A 24513-nucleotide genomic window follows, 5' to 3' on the forward strand; every position below is an offset into this window, starting at 1 on the left:
AATGAAAAATAACTTTGGGGAATATTCCTTACCTCCAAGGCCACAGTGAAGAGTCAAAACTCATCAAGCCCAGATCGTCTTAACTTCAGTTCAGTAAATGATTTGGGAGCAGGTGAGATTTTCACTTTAAGTTGACACTCTTCTTCAGTTTCCTCCTTTTTGGTATGAGTATAATCATATATTATGTCATTCTGTTTGTGCAGCACTGTTGTAAACCATTTGCAATATCACTAGAGTTCTAACATGTGCTCATTCTACTATATTTGACAACTAGAAAGATTACGATGTATTCAAAACTATTTTGAATAGAGGCAGACCAAAGGTCAATCTAATGGCTGGAAGTCTCAAGCCGAAGTTTTTTCTAGTATCACAATTCTTACAGTCTTTTAGTGATAGTTAAAACTGAGGCAGGGGTGTGTTGTTGTTGTTGTTGCTGCTGCTGCTGCTGTTTTGCAAATTTGCAGTTTTGATTTTTACTCATTCCCCTCTTGCTCTTTAATATTAATGAGAAGCAATCCCACCTCTACATCATTATATGCATATTTAGACATATATATCTTTATGCATATTATGTAAATCCTATACAATGTAGATATGCACTTCATAATGCATAAAACTGTATGCATATATGGATGTATTAATATATGCATAAATATATGCATAATATATATATATAAGTATTAATATATGTATGTATGCATTAGTATAAAATTATGCTGCAGAAATATAGTACAGTGTGGGGCTTGCTTGCTATATATTATACATATAATATACATATGTGGGTAATTTTTACAAACAATCAGACTATTGTGATTCTAATTGCTAGCATCCCCCCCCCCCCAGTAATCTTCAGCACATGGTGCAGATTTATCCAGTTTAATAATTCCACTGTGAGAAAGAAGGCTGGGGGCAGGGGGAATCCAAAAGAGTAGAAAGAAAATATAGATTGCCTTGTTACAGTGCGTCACTAGGGTGGGTGCAGGTGGGCAGAAGCAGGGGTATCCCTTTGCGAGGGAGAAATTTAGAGAGCAAACGTAATGCTGGAAGATGAGAATTTACCCTCTGCTGATTCATTATTTTACCACTGTAGCTCTCTGCCCCAATGTAATTTGACAGGGTAAACATATATATATGGAGTTTTGTGTGTATTGTCACTGGGTGTTTGGGTCTGCAGTAAAAAAAGAAATGGGAGGGGGGGTTAAGCACTCCCTACTTCATGCCCCTTTCCAATGAAAACCACAAATTCACCCTCCCCTAAATCATTTGTTCCCTTAAAAAAGAAAAGAAAGAAAAGAAAAGATTCATAGTTGTCTGAGCTGAAGTAAATCAGTTTGAATATAATGTGTGATGTCTATGATGGCTTATCACCACTTGATGATGCACTCATTGTGTATGCATGAACCAGCCAATAACTGGGAGAGAAAACAAAGGGAAAGGGAAATGTTCTGTTTTCATCTTTAGCTAAGCAAGTAAATAAATAGAAAACAAAGTTCTCTGGATCCAACTCACTATTTTCAAATTCCATTTTTCTTCTTCTTGATTTAGCGTATTTTCCCCTTTCTGTTATTTTATGTGTCATTTAACATTCTGCTATCCTTTTTTCCTGCATATTTTTTATCTTTATATTATTGTCCTCGGAATCCATGCCTTTCTTTTTCAATCTGCATGATGGAAGAGGGCAGGGGAAGCCTCCCAAGAGGAGGCAACCAGCAAACAACAATGTATCAACCGAGTGGAAGGAAGGGAAACTATCTTAAACAGGAAATGATTGTTGAGAACCACACTGCTGTGGTTCTATAACTGTGGCTGAGAAACCTCTAGTGCAACAAGAGCATCAGGAACAGAGAGTTGAGTGTGACCTTCCAGGGCTTCAGTAAGTACCATATTATTTTCTTTTGAAGCCTTTGGCATGTTTCACTCTGAAGGAAAACACTTTGTACATTCCTTCTGATGAATGATAGATACTACAGTAAATTATTTCTTGAACAAAGAATATTTTTCAAGTATGATGCCTTCTAATAATGTTATTTAGGAACAATCCTATCAAGGTTAGCACTTGCTATGTTTAATAAAAAAAGATGATTATACAGAAAGAAAATTCAAAGAAATCTCTTTAATGATTATTAATAAAATACCTCCCCATATGAACAAGACGCAGAAGCTATAGGTAGAATTTAGAATTTTTATTATAAGAACACTTCTAAATCCTAATGATTCCAATGAAGTTAAACCCTGAAGTATGTGCCTTTGGATCGTTCCCTGATCAACCTAGCAGTTCTTGAACAGAGTTCCACATATAATCTATATAAAGAGATTGTGTATAGCCAAGCCATCATATCCTAAATTCATCAGTTCTTTATGTTCTCTTTTCAGGATGCAGAACAGAAAAGAACACATTCTACAAAACAGTACAGCACCAGCACAGTTCATCCTCCTGGGTCTTTCTGATGACCCCAACCTGCAAAGTACATTATTCTTCACTTTCCTGGCACTCTATATCATCACTCTGGCAGGAAACCTTCTCATCATTCTCCTGACGTTGGCGGACCCTGCCCTCCACACCCCCATGTATTTCTTCCTAAGAAACCTGTCTTTTCTGGAGATCTGCTACACATCGGTCATCGTTCCTAAGATGCTGGCAAATCTCCTTTCTGGAAATAAATCCATCTCCTTCATTGGATGTGCTCTGCAGACCTACTTTGATTTCTTCCTTGGTGGATCAGAATGTTTCCTCTTTGCCTCAATGGCCTATGATCGATATGTTGCCATTTGTAAGCCCTTGCACTACCCCGTCCTGATGAGCCAAAAAGTTTATTTTACTTTAGCTGTGGCGTCTTGGCTAAGTGGATTTCTGATGTCCTTTGGTCACACCAGCATGATATTTACTCTCTCCTACTGTGGTTCCAATGTGATCAACCACTTCTTTTGTGACATCCCTGCTTTGCTGAAATTGGCTTGTGGGGACACCTCAAGGGTTGAAATTGCAGTCTTTGTGGCGGCTATGATTTTTGTGTCTTTGCCTTTTATCCTGATCTTGATGTCTTATGCTGGCATTATTACCACTATTTTGAAGATCTCATCCTCTGAGGGTCGGAAGAAGACCTTCTCCACCTGCTCTTCACACCTCATTGTAGTGACCTTGTTCTATGGTTCTGCTTGTATTACATATTTGAAGCCCAATTCAACTTACTCACCAAACACTGACAAATTTCTCTCACTTTTCTATACTGTTATTGGTCCCATGTTGAACCCCCTCATATACAGCTTGAGGAATAAAGAGGTAAAACATGCATTTAGAAGAATCTGGGCTAGAAGACCCTTTGGGTGATAAAAATGGATTGACATATTGTGGGAGTTCCAAAAGAGGTAGGGACTTGTACCTGCTAATTTCTGGAAGCATTAGCTTGGATCCAGAATGATTTAGTTGAAATGTGGTCCCCATTAATATTAATGGGATTAAGTTAATATGCTTCAATATATGATCCTTGATTTAAATGGGAATTTAAGTCATCTAACCTTGCTTGTATCGACTTGAACAGTGAGATAATTTATAGTAAATAAATTTGTGTGGGGAAAGATTGTGATTCCCTCCTAATGAAATCACTAGAAATTCCCCACAAAAGATATCTCTGTGAGCTTTGAGGATTCCTCCTAAACAATTTGCATTGGGTAATGGATGGAAAAATATTGGGGGAAGTGGGAATCATCCTCAATTAAGCTTGGAAGCTAATATAACTTAACATGAAGGTCATTCTCTTACAGAAAGTTTCCTGTCCCTTCATCCATTACCATTGGAGCCCAAGCGTAGATTCCATGCTTTGTATGCAAAAGGTCCCATGTTCAGTCCAGGCAGGGATGGGAAAGGTTTTTTCCTGAAACTCGGGGGAACTTCTGCCAAGCTGCATTCAGATGTAGGGTTTATTGTATGTGTTTTTACGGTTATGATGCTAGTGCTTCTGTCCCTATTGCTGACATCCCTTTTGCACTGCAATAGATGCAGCATTCTAGAACTGTGGTGTTCTAATTGCTTTACCACCATGTTGCTCTACATTTTAAATGACAGGAAAGGATTATATGCAGGTATACTGCCCACATTTTTTCAAATGAAATCACAATTCAACAATTCCCTCCCTTTGGACTTCTAGTACGCTTCTGTTGGACTGAATGGCCCTTGTGGTCTCTTCCAACTCTATGATTCTATGTTCCTGGCTACTGACTGCCTTGTGATAGTCTGGACAATGCCAGATATCAATAAAGACCTACCTGGATTAAACCTCTTGCAAGTGAACTGTTGCCATATAACCCATTGCATCTCAACATCCCTTAACTGACGATCACAGAGCCCCCCCCCCTCCAGGTTTCCCTTTTTGCAGGGATAGTCCTGGATTTACAGAAACTGTATCAGTTTCTGATTTGATCCTGGAATGTCCTGCTTTTCCTTAGGCTGTCCCTATTTTCTTTGGAGAAATGTTGGAGGTATGGAGTTAGACAACCCCCCAAGCCAAGGAGATAAGTAACAATGCAGCCTTTAGAAGACATTTGAAGGTTGCCCTGTATAAGGAATATTTTTTTAAAAAAAAAATTGTTCAATTTTTATTTACCGGTATGTTGGAAGCCAGCCAGAGTGACTGGGGCAACCAAGTCAGATGGGCAGGGGATTGATAATGATAGCAACAAAAACAACAACACTAATTAATAATAGTAAATAATAGAATAGGATGTCCCTCTTTTCATTGAAGAAATTCTGGAGGGTCTGCAATCAATGCTGCTACTTTGTACAGAATGAGACCCAAACACTGTATGTACGTAGCTGCAGTAACATAGCTACTGCATGAGGTTTAACCAGTTGACCCTCAGAGTCCCTTCCAACTAGACAATTCTATGATACTGATACATAAGCAGGCATGGAATAACCTATTGACTTTTTTTAAAAAAAAATATTTTGTTGAAACAACTTTCTGCCTTCCTTTTCTTGTCTTATTTTCTGCTTAGCTCTTAATAAACTTCGTAAGAATAACTGTGTGAGTTGCCATGCGTATTTCTGTGGACCCAATGGGAATTTTACACTTATGTGTCTACAACGTTTTGGAGCAATGGGGTCTACCAAAGAAGGAAAGCTACATTGGGCTCAGAGAAGATCCAGGAAGGCTAGGTGCTCTCTGTGTCTTCCCTCCTCATAACCTGACTCGGATCCTCTGAAATCACCCATTTGGGGGGAGAACATGTTAAGCAGGTGGAGGAGGGGCAACTTACTTGCTAGTTCTGGCATAACTGACCTACACTCAGATTGACAGCGGTGGAAGGAAGGGAACAAAAGTTCTCCCCACTCCTTCCACTGTACCTTTTACCAGCTTTGCCTTTTATGCCAGCGTTTCTCAACTAGTTTCTCACTAGTGTGCTGCGAGACGCTGGCTGGTGTGCTGCGACATGTGGCGATGAGAAGGGCGATTTGCATTGTCACGTGCCTTGCGGCCGCCAATAACCATCACTAACCCGCCGGAAAGCAATATTTCTCCTCCTCTTTCCCAAAGCTCAGTGCAAACGACTGGAGGGTGGTTTTAGAGTCTAGGGAGGCCCCCTAGGGAGGCGCGCTCCAGATCCGCCGGCCCCCCTTAAGCCGCATCGAGGTTGCTCCGCCTCCCCTGCCTCCTTTGCCCGTCCTTCGCCATGGCTGCGCAGCGGACGCTGGGCTTCGCGGTCCGGAATTACTCGCAAGCAGCAGCCAAGGTAACCTTTCGCCTTTGAGCCGCCCCGCAGCTCCCCTGCGCGCCCTTCAGCCCAGAGCCTTGCCTGGACTGTACCACTTCGGGCCGCGGGAGAGGAGAATTGGGGGTCTGAAGGCTTCTCCCCTCCCATGGGGCGGCGGGAGGGAGATTAATTTCCTCCTTCCTACTTAATAGGGGGCCTATACGTATTCAAATAAAATAAAATGCCTAGGGGGGAAATAGCAAGACAGGGAGATAGCTGGCTGAACTATTGTAATTTTTTTTTTGGGGGGGGGAGGTAAAGCTTAAAAAAATATTCATAATGTATATAAAACAGAACAGTTATGACAGCTGATGGAAATTAAACGATGAAAAACAAAACTATAAAATAGGCACGAAGTACAGTTGCACATGGGTTAAAAGAACGAAGTCCAAGTAAAGATTAGTTAGCATTATTTGCTCATCGGGTCCAGTTCCTGATCCGCCAAGCTTGTGAGGAGGGTTGTCTTTCAAATGCCAATTCATATAAAACAGCGTTTCTCAGTGCAAATGACTGGAGGGTGGTTTTAGACAAACTTAAAGAAGCTGGCTGGATGAGCTCAACCTGAAACTTGCTGTGCAAAGGATTGTGCTGGCAGAGAAATCAGTGGCTTGTGAAGCCTTATTACAGGAGATTGCAACCAACACAGCAATTGGCAAGTGTTTCTTACAGTCATAATTATATAGTCAATATAGGGCGGCACAGAGTTAAATTTTTTAACTTTTTTAATCGTGGTGTGCCTTGTGATTTTTTTCATGGAACAAGTGTGCCGTGGCCCCAAAAAGGTTGAGAAACACTGTTTTATGCCAAATGGTGGTAATTACAACTTTTATTGGTGAAACCAAGCCTCCTTTCAAAGTCTTATAATGGCCCATGTAGAATATCTATCTTTCTGCCTGCCTGCCTGCCTGCCTGCCTGCCTGCCTATCTATCTATCTATCTATCTATCATCTATCTATCATCTATCTATCATCTATCTATCATCTATCTATCATCTATCTCTATCATCTATCATCAAACATATCTCCCTCTTGGGGGAAACAGTAATGACTTTAGTGGTCCAGCTGGCTAGTAACATCAGTTGACCTGTTTGCGTAACAAGGCCCCCAAGAAATCCCAATAACTCACAACTCACACAATATTTTAGGTTTGGTTTTTGGGCATTATTTTTGGCCACAACTTTATTTAAAATACAATTTAATTCTGAGTGTTGGCTTAGGCTTTGGTTAATCCTTCTGTCCACTCTAAGGGACAGGACCAATTCCATCTGACCAATGGGTCAGGACCATACCATCTGCCCCGCTGGGCAGGACCAATTCCATCTGACCAATTGGGTCAGGACCAGCTCCGACTTACCTAGTGGTTGGTAAGTCAAGTAAACAATTGTGAATAAGGCGAAATTCGCCAGGGGCCTTCTTCGGTACAATACCGAGGGGAGAGAGGTGCAGGTTGTGGAAAGGAGGGGCCTCAAACGGGCAAGCAATGCGTTGCAGCGAAATCTATTTATCAATTTTTCTCCTAACCACACCGCTCAACTCCCTCACTGACTTCAGTTTCCTCCTTTTTGGTATGAGTATAATCAGATATTATGTCATTCTGTTTGTGCAGCACTGTTGTAAACCATTTGCAATATCACTAGAGTTCTAACATGTGCTCATTCTACTATATTTGACAACTAGAAAGATTATGATGTATTCAAAACTATTTTGAATAGAGGCAGACCAAAGGTCAATCTAATGGCTGGAAGTCTCAAGCCGAAGTTTTTTCTAGTACCACAATTCTTACAGTCTTTTAGTGATAGTTAAAACTGAGGCAGGGGTGTGTTGTTGTTGTTGTTGCTGCTGCTGCTGCTGTTTTGCAAATTTGCAGTGTTGATTTTTACTCATTCCCCTCTTGCTCTTTAATTTTAATGAGAAGCAATCCCACCTCTACATCATTATATGCATATTTAGACATATATATCTTTATGCATAGTATGTACATCCTATACAATGTAGATATGCACTTCATAATGCACTTCATAATGCATAAAACTGTATAAAACTATATGCATATATGGATGTATTAATATATGCATAAATATATGCATAATACACACACACACACACACACACACATATACACACACACACACACACACACACACACACACACATATATATATATATATATATATATATATATATATATATATATTAATATATGTATGTATGCATTAGTATAAAATTATGCTGCAGAAATATAGTACAGTGTGGGGCTTGCTTGCTATATATTATACATATAATATACATATGTGGGTAATTTTTACATACAATCAGACTATTGTGATTCTAATTGCTAGCATCCCCCCCCCCCTCCAGTAATCTTCAGCACATGGTGCAGATTTATCCAGTTTAATAATTCCACTGTGAGAAAGAAGGCTGGGGGCAGGGGGAATCCAAAAGAGTAGAAAGAAAATATAGATTGCCTTGTTACAGTGCATCACTAGGGTGGGTGCAGGTGGGCAGAAGCAGGGGTGTCCCTTTGCGAGGGAGAAATTTAGAGAGCAAACGTAATGCTGGAAGATGAGAATTTACCCTCTGCTGATTCATTATTTTACCACTGCAGCTCTCCTAAGTAAGCTCTCTGCCCCAATGTAATTTGACAGGGTAAACATATATATATGGAGTTTTGTGTGTATTGTCACTGGGTGTTTGGGTCTGCAGTAAAAAAAAGAAATGGGAGGGGGGTTAAGCACTCCCTACTTCATGCCCCTTTCCAATGAAAACAACAAATTCACCCTCCCCTAAATCATTTGTTCCCTTAAAAAAGAAAAGAAAGAAAAGAAAAGATTCATAGTTGTCTGAGCTGAAGTAAATCAGTTTGAATATAATGTGTGATGTCTATGATGGCTTATCACCACTTGATGATGCACTCATTGTGTATGCATGAACCAGCCCATAACTGGGAGAGAAAACAAAGGGAAAGGGAAATGTTCTGTTTTCATTTTTAGCTAAGCAAGTAAATACTGTAAATAGAAAACAAGTTCTCTGGATCCAACTCACTATTTTCGAATTCCATTTTTTTCTTTTCTTGATTTAGCGTATTTTCCCTTTTCTGTTATTTTATGTGTCATTTAACATTCTGCTATCTTTTTTCCTGCATATTTTTTATCTCTATATTATTGTCCTCGGAATCCATGCCTTTCTTTTTCAATCTGCATGATGGAAGAGGGCAGGGGAAGCCTCCCAAGAGCAGGCAACCAGCAAACAACAATGTATCAACCGAGTGAAAGGAAGGGAAACTATCTTAAACAGGAAATGATTGTTGAGAACCACACTGCTGTGAGTCACTTCATCCTGATGGGTTTCTCTGATGTTCCCAGTTTCCACTCGTTACTTTTTCTAGTGCTGTTTTCATTCTACATCATGACCCTTCTATTGAATGGACTTACTATTGCAACAATAAACACTGAACACAGTCTTCACACCCCAATGTATTTTTTTCCTTACACACTTGTCTTTCTTTATAGTTGGCTATATCTCAGTTACTACCCCAAAGATGCTGGAAAACTTACTGGTGAAGCAAGCAACCATTTCATTTGTGGGATGTGCTGCACAGATGTTATTCTTCCTCTTCTTTGGGGTGGCTGAGTGCTTCCTCTTGGCATCAATGTCCATTGATCGGTATGTGGCCATATGTAAACCGTTGACCTACCAAGTTGTCATGAACAAGAAATGTTGCATCCAGCTGGTGGTGGGTTCATGGATCTGTGGGACAGCTGTGGCACTAGGACATACCACATTTATGTTCAGCTTGCCATTCTGTGGGGTCATCATCAACCACTTTTTTGTGAGATTCAGCCACTATTTGAACTAGTCTGTGGAGACACATTTCTCAATGAGGTTCAGGTCATTGCAGTAGCTGTGCTGGCAATTATGGTGCCTTTTTGGACGATCATTTTCTCCTACAGCAGCATCCTCCACACCATTTCCAAGATGCCATCAGCGCAGAACAGATACAAAGTCTTCTCCACTTGTTCTTCCCACCTCTTGGTGGTCACCCTTTTCTATGGCACAGCAGGATTCATGTACTTAAGGCCAAAATCAAGTTATGTGCCATCGGTTGACAAACTGCTATCTTTTTTCTATGCCATTGTGACGCCATTACTGAACCCCGTCATCTACAGTCTGAGAAATCCAACAGAAGTTCAAAGGAGCCCTAAAGAAACTATTCAATAAATATTTCTCTCACTGAACTAGAAAAAAAATCAGCAAAAACAAAGATATGCAGTGGATACATGCCAAGTACCCCGTATTCCCCGGGAAACCCCCATTTTTCCTTACCATTTCCCGGCAGTCTCCTGTTTGAGCTCCTCTCCTGTAAATCTCCCTTAAATCCGCTCCTGCCGGCAGCCATTTTTCTGGTGCCGGTTTGCCCATCTATGGGCACCAGAAAATGGCCGTCGCTGGTGCCGGAAATAGCTTCTAAGCATGCCCGCCTGCCATCTTAGGGGTGGCCGCATGGCGGTGGCCTTCTTGGAGGTGGCCACATGGCCATCCCTAAGATGGCCGCCGCCATGCAGCCACCCCCAATATGGCGTCCGGACAACTTCCGGTGCAACTTCCGGTTCTGCGCTGCTGCTGCTGATCCCGTATTTTTCTGAGGGAAACTTGGCAGGTATGAGTGGATATGCAGTGTAACTATGTGCACCCCGCCACAGAAACACAAAACTTTCTAAAGCTTTAGTTAGAGTACACATCCCAGCAGCCAGTGGGTTTCTAGTTGACTAGCTCTTCTCCATGGAACTACCTGCCGATACGGCACAGAGCCATGATTAGTGCCATTAAAATATAGCTACTCTTATAGTTTTCATTTTCAGCATTTTGAAAATGATGTATCATTGGTACTTAACTCTGATTAAGCTAGCAAAAAAGTATAGGACAGGTTCAGATATCTGTTGGAAATGTAAAAAAAAAAAAAGAAATGCACCTTTTATCATATGTGGTGGAACTGTAAGGTAATAAAAGAATTATGGGAAATGATATATAATGAATTGGGGGAATATGTATAAAAATAACTTTTGTTTAAAAATCCAGACACTTTTTTATTAGGAATTGTAGGTGCAGAAATACTGAGGGAGCAGAAAAGACTATGTATGCAATGACAGCTGCCAGGGTGATTTTAGCCCAGAGATGGAAGGAGGGCAAAGTCCCTGCCGGATAAGAATGGCAGACCAAGCTGATGGACTATGCAAAGATGGAGAAAATGACCAGGAAAATCAGAAACCAGGAAGAACAAAATTTCAATAAAGAATGGGGGAAATTTATATTATATTTGGGAGATCACTGTAAACAATTGAACTCTTTAGCAGGACTGTAATAACACTGGTAACAAGGATTATGGATACATTGGAGAATGAAAAATTGACTTAAAATATGCAGTGGAAAAGGATTAGCAGCTGAACCCATGGAGGGGTGGAGCAAGATTCCATGGGTGAATCTTTGTGTGTTTGTTTTTATTTTTGATTATGAATGGAAACATTAATTAGAAAAACCAAATAAAAAATTATAAACACACACACACACACACACACACAGCTACTCTTTTCAGAATATGACTCTTCTTAATAACTCTTCTTAATCTTATAGCAGGAAATTTATATTTGGACACATATATTAATACCATTCTAATAACATCAAACAGGTCAGTAGAGCTCCAGCCTATGTCTTCCTCTGATTAATACTAAATAGGTACACATTGAAAGGGGCTTGTGTCAAAAATGTCTTGGCAGAGACTGAGAAAATTGTGCCCTATTGTCAGACATGCTTACCACTGTGATAAAAAAAACTCGTTTTCTGTCAGACCCCGGACTCAGCTTTTTACCTGTTAGTTTTGTTTTTGCCCATTATTCTCCAGTTCACAGGGAGCTAATATTTCCCTTAAGACATAACAGATGTGCATTCTTCAATCATTGCTCAGAGAATATGCAAAAATTATTTGAGTGCCCTGTAATTACCAAGAGGTGCAATTTGTTATGGCGCTTGAAAAATTCTCTCAAGAATTCCAGTGCCCATTAATAACAGAAATAAGGCATATTATAAAGGAAGGTATGAAAATGCTGTGTATTGATAGTCTTGGGACTATCTGCAAATAGAATAGTCATTCAAGTCAGACTGTTGCAATCATGGAGATTCTAAACATAGAACGATCGATACTAATTAATCAACTGAAGTTAGATTTGTACTCAGAATGGTGTTAATGGTAATTTTGTTGTTATTGCTGCTGCCTCACATAGCATTCCAGAATCAAGATATTCCAGAATCAAGAATGTGGGATTATAGGCCTATTCATCCCAGAGATATTATCTATGGAGCCATTGTTTATCAAAGTGCTGATCTGTTTCCAATTACCTGGCCCAGACATCCCAACTGGTGTCAGCTACCTAAAGTGCTTGTATATGGAATAATTTCCCTCTAATAATCTGTTACTTTCTGTGTCATATTCTTTAGCAGAAAACTAAAAGATGGTGCTGTGAAACTTTGCAACCATGATTCCAACTCAGAAAAGTAATTTAAATTTGAACACACTGGCATAGCTGCCAAGTTATCCCTTTTTTACAGGGATTTTCCCTTATGCTGAATAGGCTTCCTCGCGAGAAAAGTGAAAACTTGGCAGCTATGCACACTGGATTATGAGAAGATGCTTGAATTATACAATTTAATCCATTGTTTGCAAATAGAAAGATGAGAAATAAGGCTTTTAGTCTTAGGACACTGGCATTTTAGATTTTTAAATAGGAAATATTAATTAAAAGGTATATTTCAAGGAAGCATGCCTCTCTCTGTATACAAATGGCTACTTTATCAATTTTGACATTTTGAAATATCACTTGACCATATAACACTGAAAGAACTACATTGGCTCCCGGTACATTTCCGAGCACAATTCAAAGCTTTGGTGCTGACCTTCAAAGCCCTAAACGGCCTTGACCCAGTATTCCTGAAGGAGCATCTCTACCCCCATCGTTCAGCCCGGACACTGAGGCCCAACTTTGAGGGCCTTCTGGTGGTTCCCTCACTGTGAGAAGTGAGGCTACAGGTAACCAGGCAGGGGGCCTTTTTGGTAGGGGCACTCGCCCTGTGGAACGCCCTCCCATCAGATGTCAAGGAAATAAACAACTATCTGACTTTTAGAAGGCATCTGAAGGCAACCCTGTTTAGGGATGTTTTTAATGTCTGATGTTTTATTATGTTTTATATAAGACATAGTCCATAATTTAATCTGGGGGCTGGTTCCTATATTATCTGGTGCCTGAAGTCAGCAGGAACTGTGAGTTTGTGACAGCTGGCTTGCATGGATTGCTTTATTTTTATTAATTCTTTCCAAAACAGTGTCACAGGCCATGCTATTACGTTGATTGTGAATTATTGGTTTGGAAGGGTTTCTTCAGGGGTGGGGGGAGTGATGGGGATCACCTCACCCCCCAAGCTAATTGTTGGCCAGTATCATGTGAAGTTGGTGGAAAGCACGTTTTCACCCACAGTAGCTGTTTTGAATATGCTTGCGTACTCAATGCGTGGTATGTGTGTACTTTCCCCCCCAGCTGGAGAAATGGGTCTCTACCATGAAGGTCCACTTGTTAGAGTTTTAAGCATTTTTTGCTTTCATGCTTTTAATTGTATTTAATTAAAGGTAGAGGTAAAGAGTCTCCTTCTCCCTTCCTCCCCCACAACAATCACTCTGGGAGGTGAGTGAGGCTGAGAGACTTCAGAGAAGTGTGACTAGCCCAAGTTCACCCAGCAGCTGCATGTGGAGGAGTGGGGAAACGAACCCAGTTCACTAGAGTACAAGTCCACCACTCTTAACCACTACACCACACTGTACCATTAGGTCCAGTCCCGGACGACTCGGGGGTTGCGGTGCTCATCTCACGTTAGTGGCCAAGGGAGCCAGCATACAGCTTCCGGATCATGTGGCCAGCATGACTAAGCCACTTCTGGCGAACCAGAGCAGCACACGGAAACACCGTTTACCTTCCCGCCTGAGCGGTACCTATTTATCTACTTGCACTTTGACGTGCTTTCGAACTGCTAGGTTGGCAGGAGCAGGGACCGAGCAATGGGAGCTCACCCCGTCGCGGGGATTCAAACCACCAACCTTCTGATCGGCAAGCCCTAGGCTCTGTGGTTTAACCCACAGTGCCACCCGCGTTCTGTATTTGGTAATGGAGTGCATATTTGTGAGTCATTGCTTGAGCATAGCAGTCCCATTTCACATTAACTTTAAACTTAGGGGACACACACTGAAGCGTGCTTGTGCTAAAAATATGTTTTCTTTCCTAGAATGGCAGAAGAGGAGGAAATCATATTATTTTATCAGACATGACAATCCCTGTGATGAATGAAACTCATTTTCTGCCAGGCTCCAGACAAACCTCTTAAATTGTTGTTCTTGTATTTGGCCTTAATTATCCAAATCACATGAGGTATTATTTCTCTTAAGATATAACAAGTACGTGTTCTTCAAGAATTGCTCAGAGGATACACAACAGAGTACCTGCAATTAGCCAGAGGTCTGTAATGGGAACATTCTCCTAGGAATTCTAGTGCCCACTAAGAAAGTAAATCACATACATTATGAAGGATGCCATAAATATTCTTATTCAACACCAGGACTAGGGAGTAGAAAACAACACGTCTATGTTAGTCAGGCCTTTGCTATCACAGAGATTCTAAGCCTACAGTAGTAGATACAAATAGAGGGATGTGTGCGATGAGGTTAGATTTGTACACAGAATGGCGTCATTAGTCATTTTGAAGATAGAAGCAGATCAACTGAATTTAGATTTGCATTGAGAATGATGATATTAGTAATTTTGTTGTTGCTGTTGCCTCAAATAGCATGCAAGGCTCAAGATGTTCAGTGTAGAAAGTGGCGTTCCAGACCAATTCATCCCAGGTATTATCAACCTGGAGATTTCACCTATGGAGCCATCGTTCTTCAGAGTGGGGTTGCTCTGACTCCAATTACCTTGAACAGACATCCTGATTGGGAACAAGTACCAAAAATGTTTGTATAAGGAATCATTTCTCCTTCCTACTTTGTCCCTGACTATATTACATTCTGCAGCAGAAAATATAGAGACTGACCTTTGGTTCTTTGCAACCCTGATTCTAGAACAGAAACTTTGAACAGACTAAACTAGGGAGAGGTAGTGGAAGTTCCACAGAAATCTTAAGTTTTCAGCCTTCTGACAATGACATGTTCTTTTGTACAATAGGAAAATTAATTAATTATAGTTATATAAAATAAAGTTATAGTTTAACTATAGTTTAACTATTAATTATAGTTATATAAAATAAAAATTATAATTAATTAATTATAGGCATTTTGTATTCCACCTCCCCGTTACAAATATCCACTGAATATGCACTGGGACTTTGGAATGTCACCTGACTTTTATAGCATTGTTTTCTTGAGTTATGTGGATTTCCATTCTCTTTCCATTTGTATCTCTCTCCATCACCATGTTGTCTCCCAAAGCAGGATTCTCATGCTGTTGAAGAGTGATGGACCCAGTTAAGTTATGATATTGAATTCTGCTTCATAAACAAAGCTACTACCTCCACCAAATAAATAATCTAAACAGCTCAGCCTCAGCACCATGTATAGAGCGAGGAGCATCCCTCTCCTCAGCTCTCAAAACATTAATATATCTCATTGGGTATGTTTGTATTTATTACATATACATAGCTGCCAAGTTCTCCCTTTTTTTACGGGAAATTCCCTTATGCTGAATAGGCTTCCTCGTGAGAAAAGGGAAAACTTGGCAGCTATGCATATAGGAATTAAACATGTCATTGCCAGGAGACCATCTTGGTTGTGAGTCCTGGATGATCTGCTACCTTCCAAGCAGGCATCTTTCTATCTGGCCTTGGAGGGCAACACCCTGACTGACTGACTGACTGACTGACTTCAGCTAGAAAAGCTGCTAAACAGACTCTTGGGCTGGGTATTGTTTAGTATGTTTTGTTGGGGTGTTTCATTGTTGTTATCTATTCTTTTTGAATTTGCATTTTTTAGATCTGATTATAAATTATATCTTATGCTGATTTATGTGGGAATTATTTCGTTTCGCTTCTGTAGTTTTTGTAGTATTTTATTTGTTCATTATGACTTACCTCATGTTTGTGATTATATAAATCTTGTCATGTCTTGTGCTTAAGGTAGTGCAATGGGTGAGTGTTTTCAGGCTGTTAACCAGAATGCTGGTGGTTTGAGCCCACCTAGAGATGCCTGTGGAGTAGATTACACATGAGGTTCCTTCCTACTCTTCTAGGATTCTATGTTGTAAGCTGCCTTGAGCATGCTTTTATCTGTAGAAAGGCATACAAATAGAATGATTCTAGTTACAGGTAGGTAGCCGTGTTGGTCTGAGTCGAAACAAAATTTAAAAAATTCCTTCAGTAGCACCTGAAAGACCATGTATATTCAGAGGTATATACTTCCATCTCAGTGTATCTGAAGAAGTGTGCATGCACACGAAAGCTCATACCAAAATAAAAACTTAGTTGGTCTTTAAGGTGCTACTGAAGGAATTTTTTTTAATAGAGTGATGGTGGTGATGTTGATATGGTAGCTTTGCCTCACTCTTGTGTTCTAGAGTACATAATATATGTACTATTGTATGTCGACTTGCCAGGTAATGTGTCTTAGTGGAATATCCTAACTCACCTCCACTTTGGTCCTGCCCTCCCATTCCTCTGGAATGACAATTTTTTCAGCTCCAGCTCAGTGACGCTCAGCTCAGCGAGCTTCAACTGGGCCACTTCAGCCAAGGCTCAGCTAGGATGGGCCAGCTGAGACAGGAAGCAGCCCTCTGACTCAGAGACCTGCTGCATTCTAAGATGCTCATCCAAGGGGATCTTGCTAGAGGGTTGCCACTTTAGAAAATAAGAGCTTCAGAAAGAGCAGAATATATTTGTGACACAATATGCAACTCCCTTTGTAGTGGACTGACAGAGAACTATCAGCATCTTCTGGCTGTGGCTTTTGCGGTAAAGGAGGTTAACGAAAATACCCAGATTTTACCCAATATTTCACTGGGATCCAATATATATGATAACACTTTGCAAGCTAGATGGACCTTTCCTGCTGCAATGCAATTTATTTCACCAAAGGACAGACTTCTCCCCAACTTTATGTGTGGTATCCATGACAATTTATTGACAATCACTGCGGATGTTACTAATTCCTATTTTCCCATACCACAAATATTTGCTATCTACAAGATTCCTCAGGTAAGAGTGTATGTGTGTAAGGATACAAAACAAATAATTATAATGTGATTACTGCTTTTCATTTCAGAAGTGGTTTCGGATCGATCCCAAATTAGTTTTTTAAAATATATTTTTATATTTTATCATGTTTTTCATCAGAATCATTATTATCTCAATCCGACATAATTTGCAAGGTTGCTTCTAATGTGATTTCAATTAATAAGACAGTGGTGTGATTTGAGATTTTCTGGATAACATGTAAAAATTAAAATTGTGTTTTATGTAAAATTAGAGAATTTACTGAACCTTGAAAAACTACCAAGGAAAAAGTACCAAGTACAAACAATCATTGAGGTATATGCATGATGTTTTATTAAGAAATACAGCACTGTAAAAATGTGTTTGCAGTCCCCCCCCCCAAACATAGAAGCACCACCAATGTAAACTAAACTAAACTAAAATATTTCCACACCCTCAAAATATGTTTAGCTCATATATGATTCTGCTTCAATCATACTGGAGAACACTGAACTCCCTTCCTTCTACAAAATGGTCCCAAAGAGACTTGATCAGTTCAGGGGGATTCTCAAATTACTTGACCATTTCCAATGGAGATGGATTGGATTGGTTTTCCATGGAGAGGCTACAAAAATGAATTTTTTGAGATATTTTCTATTTCAAGGAATCAAGCCCCAAATGCAAAATCCAAAAGGAAAAGTCTTCATTCTGACAATCGGGATGGAGTTAAAAACCTACCTCTCGAGTTATAAGTACGATATCCAAGATTTCTCTGGTGCTTTATCATTTGCACTTCAGTCTAATGAACTTCAAGGATTCCGACAATTTATTCAGAACAGAAACCCTTCTAATGCCGAAGGAGATACTTTTATTAAAGATTTCTGGACAGATCAATTTCGCTGTTTTTCATCAGTATCATAATAATCTCAATTCAATTTAATTTGCAAGGTTGCTTCTAATGTGATTTCAGTTGAAAAGACAGTGGTGTGAATTGAGGTTTTCTGTATAACATGTGAGATTAAAAATTGTATTTGATGTAAAATTAGAGAATTTACTGAATCTTGAAAAACCTAAAGATAAAAATACATTACAAAGTACAATCATACAAATATGTGTGTGGTGTTTCACTAAGAAATACAGCACTGTACAAATGTTTTTTGCAGTCCCTGAACACTCACACACAGAGAAGCACCACCAATGTGAACTATTTTTTTTCATCACACGTATTCAGCTCATATATGATTCTGCTTCAATCATACCGGAGAACAGCGAAATCCCTTCCTTCTACAAAATGGTTCCAAAGAGACTTGATCAGTTCAGGGGGATTCTCAAATTACTTGACCATTTCCAATGGAGATGGATTGGATTGTTTGCTACAGATGGAATGACTTTACAATGGTTCATACAGAAGATGGTACCAGAATTTTCCAATCATAGTATTTGTTTTGCATTTCTTGATTCATTCACCAGTTTTGAATATGATATTGAGAAAAGAAGTTATGTGAAAAGTTCAATGTACTTGTCTGATAAGATCATGAACAGCAAAGTCAATGTCTTGGTCTTCCATGGAGAGGCTACAAATATGATCTTTTTAAGATATATTCTACACCTAGGAATCAAGGCCCAAATGCAAAATCCAAAAGGAAAAGTCTTCATTCTGACAATCGGGATGGAGTTAAAGACGTACCTCTTCAATCGTATCTTAGATATACGATATATCTCTGGTGCTTTATCATTTGCACTTCAGTCTAATGAACTTCAAGGATTCCGACATTTTATTCAGAACAGAAACCCTTCTAATGCTGAAGGAGATACTTTTATTAAAGATTTCTGGACAGATCAATTTTGCTGCAAATCCCAGGATACTGTTATGGGAAGTATGAGTTTATTACAGCGTAATTACTCTGGGAGAACTTATTCTTCTCCTTGCACTGGAGAGGAGAAACTCAAGAGCCTTCCTGAGCACGTCTTCCCAAGGAGTGTAACAGGCCAGAGCTACAGTATTTACAATAGTGTCTATATCGTGGCTCATGCCTTACATGCTATGATTTCATCCAGATCCAGAAGCAAAGCAGGGATGAAGACAGAAATAAGGAGCCTTCATAATCATCAGCCATGGCAGGTGACAGAGTCCAAACTTGAACCAGGGGCTGGTTATTATTATTATTATTATTATTATTATTATTATTATTATTATTATTATTATTATTACAGTGACATTTAACTGTACATCTGAATGCAAATGGTTTGTTAGGAAGGATTTTTTTTCTGATTTATGTTCAGGGATTCCCTTTTTTGTTGACAGAAGCACCCAGTCTCTTTGCTTCTTTGTTGCCCACTACCCCTGTGGAGATGATGGGAACTTGATTTGCTCTGTGTCGAGCAGCGTTTCTGAACCGCTGTTCCGCGGCACACTAGAGACACTGGCTGGTGTGCCGCGACATGCGGCGACGAGAAGGGCGATTTGCATTGTCACGTGCCTGGCGGCCGCCAATACTCATCGCTAACCCACCGGAAAGCAATATTTCTCCTCCTCTTTCCCAAAGCTCAGTGCAATATTTGGCAAGTGTTTCTTACAGTCATAATTATAATATAGGGCGGCACAGAGTTAAATTTTTTAACTTTTTTAATGGTGGTGTGCCTCTTGATTTTTTTCACGGAACAAGTGTGCCGTGGCCCAAAAAAGGTTGAGAAACACTGGTGTAGAGAGTTTCCCAAAATAGTTTGGGGAAGAGAGAACGATAAGGACCATTGCATCCCCAAAGCTAATTTCTACATACCACATTTGGAGCAGCTGGCCAGCATGTTTTCATCCATTCAGCATCTTTTCTGAATGGTTGTTTGAATGTTCAAATACGGTGTGTGTGTGTGTGTGTGTGTGTGTGTGTGTGTGTGTGTTTGTGTATATATATATATATATATATAGTTTGGGACTTTCCACTTTTCTCGGAAACCGCTGGAACAATTGTGTTCAAATTTGGACACAGTGTCCAGTACCAATACATGAGTGCCAACATCAGCTTAGATTCCACACATGCCAAAACTTTGCCAGGTAAAAACTGAATTTTCTCAAAAAATAGCGCCCTCCACTGGACAACAAGGGAACAGATGCCATATCCTTTTGCAGCTAGAAAACCTTTGCACTCTATCAGCAGCTACACTGGTACTGCAGTTAAAAAACCTTCCCTCTCCACAGCACCTCGGCTTGCCTTTACAAACTAGGCCAAACTAGGCCGAATGGAAGTGGGGACTCGCATGGGTGGGTGATGGGGGGGACGGACGAAATAGGTCATGGGTTGGGACAGGGTGGGGGAAAATATAGGGATGAGCCACAGCAATGTGTGGCCCCATCAGCTAGTAAATAATAATAATCTGACCTAGATCTAGTTTATTAACATCAAGAGGACAATATCCACCACAGTGGCCTTCATGGAAGCAGGGTTTTTTTTGGTCTGAACCATTTTCTTAAGTAGCTTCTTTTTCTGTTTTTGTTCTAGCTCTACCATTTTTTGAAAGCTGTGTCATTTAACAACACTGTTGCGGAGAAGATTTCCTTTGACCAGAATGGGGAGCTCATTCAAAAGTATGACATTATCAATTTGGTCACATATCCAAACCAATCTTTCAATAAAGTGAAAGTTGGAAGGATGGATCCCCAAGCTCCTCCTGATGAACTCTTGAGCATCAATGAGGATGCAATAGTTTGGCCCAGCAGGTTCAATCAGGTAAGACCTCAATGCAGGTCAGGGAAGTGAAGAGTCAGGTTCTTCCCTATCCTCACCTGCATCACAGTCTCCCAGAACCAGGAGAGAATTGAAGCAGAAAGAGCAGAAAGAGCTTCTATGCAAGTGTGGTGTCCAGATGTGTGTATGCAGCCCATAAATGGAAGTTTCAGAAGCTTCCAGGGGTAATCAACCTTTTAATACCTGCTGCCCACTAATGCATCTTTCTTGATGGTAAATTTTCCTTACCGCCCACCAGTGCTTGATGGAAGGAGGACTCAGCTTGTGCCCTAGAACCCCCTACCGCCCACCTAGAATCCTGAAATGCCCAATAGTGGGTGGTAGGGACCAGGTTGACAACTCCTGGCTTAGACAAGTGGTATCTGTACTTGTTGGGCCAGGGAGCACCCCTGATACTTGATTGCATACACGCGTCCCTAAATGACGAGAAATTCAAACTAAAAGGCTCTTGAATTTTCATGCAGAATTTTTTTTAATGCATATACAAATCTGGGTAACTAAATTCTACACAGCAAATAAAGAGAAATGCAGAGAAACCAAGCATACAAGGTTCCGCTCAACATTGGGTCGGCAGCAAGGGTGTGTGCACAACAGGGCCTGTCACGCCCTCTAAGGGGTCCTTCAGAGCCTATTGCAGCCACAGGAAGGCCCAACAGCAGCCCAAAGGAGCCCATTGCACTGGTTTCATTTTTACGGTAATTCTCACATTTCCTTCAGCATTCTATGATGAGTATGGGCTTTTAGGTGAAAAAACTGAAATCCAAAGTGGGTGGGACTCCTGTCCTCTGATAGAAAGATGGTTGACCACACTCTATTTTTTTCCAAATAATTTTATTCAATTTTCCAATTAACAACCAATTAAAATAAAACAAAGAAAAAACAATCTTTTACACAAAACATCTTATATTTTCCTCTTTCACCTTGCTCTGCCGAGCTATGACTTCCCCCCCTCCCTTCATGCGGGTTTCTTATTAATTCCATTTTTTGCAGTTCCTTATTGTCTTTTTTCAGTCAATTCGTAGGATTTATTTCAATCCTGCAAGTGTTTTTAAACTTCTACAGTTTTTCTCCATATAATCCACGTATTTACTCCAGTCTTTTTGGAACCCTGTCTCTCCTTGGTCTCGGATCTTGCAAGTCAGTCTAGCTAATTCAGCATAGTCCATAATTTTCATCTGCCACTCTTCAATTGTTGGTAATTCCTGAAGTTTCCATTTTTGGGCTAACAATGTCCTAGCCGCGGTTGTCGCATACATAAACAATACTTGATCTTCTTTTCTAATCTCTCCTCCCATTATCCCTAACAAAAATGCCTCCGGTTTTTTTGGAAAGGTATATTTAAACATCTTTTTCAATTCATTATATAACATCTCCCAAAATCTTTTAACTTTATCGCATGTCCACCACATATGATAAAATTCACCATCTTTCTCTTTACCCTTCCAGCATGCTTTACCACTCATTCTATACATTTTTGCCAGTTTTGCTGGAGTTAAATATCATCTATACATCATCTTATATACATTTTCCTTCAGGGCAGTACATGCTGAGAATCTTAAAGTTTGATTCCATAATTTCAACCACGCGTCATATTCGATATTATGCCCAAAATCCTTTGCCCATTTTATCATCACTTCTTTTGTCAATTCATCTTTTGTATACCATTCTAACATTTTTGACAAAAGCTTTGTTTTACCCTCTAACACTTCTATTTGAAATTTGGACCTTTTATCCTCGAATCCTAGTTTCCTATCTTCTCTAAGTACATCATTTATTTGGTGATATTGTATCCATCCTGTTAACACCTCTTTAATTTCTTCATATGGTTTCAACCTCCAACCTTTATCAGTTTTTATCAAAATTTCCTCATACGTGGCCCGCCTCCCCTCCATGTTTACTTTCTTAACCGTCAATACCTCTGCTGGAGATACCCACCATGGTGTTTTAGTTTCTAACAGCATTTTGTTTCTTTCCCACACCTCATACAGAGATCTTCTTATCACATGATTTGTAAATCCTTTATGAGATTTTTTTTATCATACCATAAATATGCATGCCATCCAAATCTATTATTAAAACCTTCCAAATCTAACAAGTCCGTATTCTTTAATGTTATCCATTCTTTTATCCAACACATACAAGACACTTCATAGTATAACCTCAAATCTGGCAAGGAGAATCCGCCTCTTTCTTTTCTATCCACCAAAATTTTGTATTTTATTCTTGGCTTTTTCCCCTGCCAGACAAATCTCGTCAAAATCTTCTGCCACTCTTTGAATTGTCTTGTTCCCCTTACAATAGGTATTGTTTGGAATAGGAATAACATCTTAGGTAACACATTCATCTTAATTGCTGCTATTCTTCCCAAGAATGACATTTTCATATTAGTCCATCTTTCTAAATCTTTCTTTATTTCTCTCCATGCTGACTCATAATTATCATTATATAAATTGATATTCTTTGCTGTCATCCATATTCCCAGGTATTGTACTTTTTTTGCCACGTCGAATCCATATTTTTGTTGTAGTTCTTGCTTTTCTTCCTTTGTCATATTCATCACCATAACCTTTGTTTTCTGTCTATTTAATTTAAAACCTGCAAGTTGGCCAAATTTCTCGATTTCTTCTATAGCTCCTGCAACACTTTCATCGGGGTTTTCCAATGTCAAAACTAGATCGTCTGCAAAGGCTTTCACTTTGAATTGTTTTGCACCTACTTTAATTCCTCTGATTGTAGAAAGATCTCTTAGTCTATTCAGTAATACTTCCAGGACCATGATGAATAATAATGGAGATAAAGGACATCCTTGTCTGGTTCCTTTTGTGATGTCGAAATATTCTGTTAATGTATTATTAATTATCAATCTTGCTCTTTGCTCTGAATATATTGCTTCGATCCCATTCAAGAATGAACCTTTCCCTCCCATCGATTCCAAATTTCTCTTCATAAACTGCCAGGATATATTGTCAAAGGCTTTCTCTGCATCCACAAACATCAAGACTGCTGGCTTATCTATCTTGGTTTCCAGGTACTCTATTACATCTATTATATGTCTAACATTGTCCTTTAACTGTCTACCAGGAAGAAAACCAGCTTGGTCTTTATGTATCATCTCATTCAAGACTTCTTTCAGCCTCTTAGACATTATATCTGCGAATAATTTATAATCATTGTTCAATAATGATATTGGTCTGTAATTTCTTACTTCCAACCCATCTGTATCAGGTTTCAAAATCAATGTTATGTACGCCTCCTTCCATGTATTTGGGATCTTTCCTCCTGCAAGGATATCATTCATCATTTCTTCTAAAATTGGTACCAACTGTCCATTTAATGCTTTGTAATATTTCGCTGAAAGTCCATCTGGTCCTGGAGCTTTACCTTGTTTCATTCTTTTTATTGCTTGTTGTACTTCTTGTGTCGTTATCCTGTTGTTTAGTTTCTTTCTTTCCTCTTCTGGAATTGATTTCAAACCATATTTTCCTAAATAAACACTGATCTTCTTCTCATCCTCTTTCCTTTTGCTGTATAAGTCTCTATAGAATTTTTGAAAGGCTTTCTTAATTTCCTTTGGTTCTTCCATCACTCCTTCGTCTGTTTTTATTTTAGTTATTATACTTTGATTTTGACGTTTCCTTAACTGCCAAGCCAACAGTTTTCCTGTTTTGTTTGCTGATTCGAATTTTTTTTGTCTCATTTGCTTTATTCTCCACTCAATCTCCTGATTGATCAACATAGAGAATTGT

The 24513-nt window shown here is 39.5% G+C and overlaps 2 protein-coding genes and 1 pseudogene across 2 annotated transcripts; all 3 read left to right on the forward strand.

The window, feature by feature from the left end:
- The first annotated feature begins 2374 nt into the window (after positions 1 to 2374).
- On the forward strand, positions 2375 to 3328 carry LOC118094521 (olfactory receptor 10A2-like). Its single transcript, XM_035135033.3, has one exon. It carries the CDS (start codon positions 2375 to 2377, stop codon positions 3326 to 3328), a length of 954 nt encoding a protein of 317 aa, XP_034990924.3.
- Positions 3329 to 9044: 5716 nt separating this feature from the next.
- Positions 9045 to 9965, forward strand: LOC118094155 (olfactory receptor 10C1-like; annotated as a pseudogene).
- A 7779-nt stretch (positions 9966 to 17744) lies between these two features.
- Positions 17745 to 23098, forward strand: LOC132593112 (vomeronasal type-2 receptor 116-like). The gene is made up of 4 exons (XM_088655815.1): positions 17745 to 17936; positions 18256 to 19146; positions 20522 to 20749; positions 23069 to 23098. Exons 1-4 carry the CDS (start codon positions 17745 to 17747, stop codon positions 23096 to 23098), a joined length of 1341 nt encoding a protein of 446 aa, XP_088511941.1.
- Positions 23099 to 24513: the final 1415 nt, after the last annotated feature.

Source organism: Zootoca vivipara, chromosome 12, assembly GCF_965207765.1.
Source record: "Zootoca vivipara chromosome 12, rZooViv2.hap1.1, whole genome shotgun sequence".
NCBI classification, from domain to species: Eukaryota; Metazoa; Chordata; class Lepidosauria; order Squamata; family Lacertidae; genus Zootoca; species Zootoca vivipara.